Source organism: Nerophis ophidion, linkage group LG20 (genome assembly GCF_033978795.1).
Source record: "Nerophis ophidion isolate RoL-2023_Sa linkage group LG20, RoL_Noph_v1.0, whole genome shotgun sequence".
Taxonomy (NCBI): Eukaryota; Metazoa; Chordata; class Actinopteri; order Syngnathiformes; family Syngnathidae; genus Nerophis; species Nerophis ophidion.
In genome coordinates, this window is record NC_084630.1 from 31514628 (window position 1) to 31516596 (window position 1969).

The 1969-nt window shown below is 32.4% G+C and overlaps 1 protein-coding gene across 2 annotated transcripts in view; it reads left to right on the plus strand.

Annotated features, from left to right (window-relative positions):
- The first annotated feature begins 329 nt into the window (after nt 1-329).
- The window catches only part of LOC133538999 (germ cell-specific gene 1-like protein), a 27579-nt gene continuing 25939 nt past the window's right edge, over nt 330-1969 (plus strand). Inside the window, exons 1-2 of one of the 2 annotated variants that reach the window (XM_061880988.1) lie at nt 330-508; nt 584-761. In XM_061880988.1, coding sequence (XP_061736972.1) covers nt 473-508; nt 584-761 — 214 coding nt within the window. In that variant the 5' untranslated portion in view covers nt 330-472. Of the gene's footprint in view, nt 762-1969 lie in introns of both variants that reach the window. The other variant, XM_061880987.1, reaches the window with a different exon arrangement.

The following is a 1969-nucleotide window of genomic DNA, read 5'->3' on the forward strand; positions in this document are numbered from 1 at the left end:
CAATGTAAAATGTTGACCAAAGAACTACCATTACATGTTATGTAGACCACAAGATAGTGTTTTAAATTGAGAAAAACGTCCTAATATGATCCCTTTAATGCGCCTTATAATCCGGTGCGCCCTATGGGACGAAAAATACGGTAACTATTTTATAAAGTACATTTCCAAACACACACAAACTGAAATCAGTGTGCACAAGGGATGGGAGGATGCTGACGCGGAGGATGAGTGGGAGGATGCACAAAAAGAAAATCCCTCATTGATACAAGGAGGAGTCAAATCCTTGGACCATGTGACTTACTATAGCTTACACTCCGGTAGAAGGAGGGTCCAATGATGCAAAAGTCATCCCAGCGTGAAGACGCGAAGTGTTTCTTCCACCTAAAGGGTCTTTTCTGGAAATGCTGCAATATGTAGCTACTGACTTCCGACTTGAAGCATTCAGGACGTCTCCTCTTTTCTTTCCCAGACAATGAAGACAACTCGCAAATGCAGGACTCTTCTGTCGGTAGGCTTGAACTTCTTCGCCTTGTTCTTCTCCATCACGGCTTTCATCACCACCTACTGGTGTGTGGGTACGCAGAGGGTGCCCAAGCCCAAGTGCAGCAAGCTGCGGACCCACCAGTGCATCGATTACGGCGTCAACGAGACCGACCCCAACAAGGTGGTCTACAGCTGGGAGACCGGGGACGACCGATTCCTGTTCCGACAGTTCCACACCGGCATCTGGGTCTCTTGTGAGGAGAACATCCACGATGAAAGTAAGAGCGTCAGGTGTGTGTGTGTGTGTGTGTGTGTGTGTGTGTGTGTGTGTGTGACACTTTTTCCTAACATTAAGGGCCATTTCACTGCATTCCGAAGAAATAAAATGTATAAATGCAAAATAAAATGTACTTTTTTTTTTTTTAATGGAGCGAACTGTCTTGCACATATTTGCATATTTAATTCATTTTAAAAATGTTAAAATGTATAAATGCAAAATACATTGAACTATTTTTTTAACGGAGCAAAGAGTATTGCACATATTTGCATATTTAATTTTAAAATGTTTAAAATGTATAAATGCAAAATACAATTAACCATATTTTTAATGGAGCAAAGAGTATTGCGCATATTTGAATAATTTTTAAACATTTTAAAATGTATAGACGCAAAATACAATTAACTACTTTTTTAATGGGGCAAAGTGTCTTGCACATATTTGCATATTTAATTATTTTTAAAATGTTTAAAATGTATAAATGCAAAGTACAATTAACTAGTTTTTAATGGAGCAAAGTGCATTGCACATATTTAATACTTTTTCAAGTTTTTAAAATGTATAAATGCAAAATATATTCAACATTTTTTTTAGTGGAGCAACGTGTCTTGCACATATTTGCATACTTAATTATTTTTTAAAATGTGTAAATAAAAAATACATTCAACTATTTTTTGAATGGAGCAAAGGGTCTTGCACATATTTAACTATTTTTTACATTTTTAAAATGTAAAAATACAAAATACAATCAACTTTTTTTAATGGAGGAAAGTGTCTTGCACATATTTGCATATTTAAATAATTTAAAACCATTTTAAATATATAAATGCAAAATACAAATGAACTATTTTTTTAATGGAGCAAGGTGTCTTACATATATTTAATTATATTTTTAATTTTTACATTTTTAAAATGTAAAATACAAAATACAATTGACTTTTTTTAATGGAGCAAAGTATCTTTTACATATTTGCATATTGGATTAATTTAAAACCATTTTAAATGTATAAATGCTAAATACAATTAACTATTTTTTTAATTGAGTAAAGTGTCTTGTACATATTTAAAACATTTTTACATTTTTAAAATGCATAAATGCAAAATAAAATTAACCTTTTTTTTTTAATGGCGCAAAGTGCTTTGCACATATTTCCATATTTAATTTTTTTTTAAATTTAAAAAAATGTATAAAAGGAAAATACAATCAAC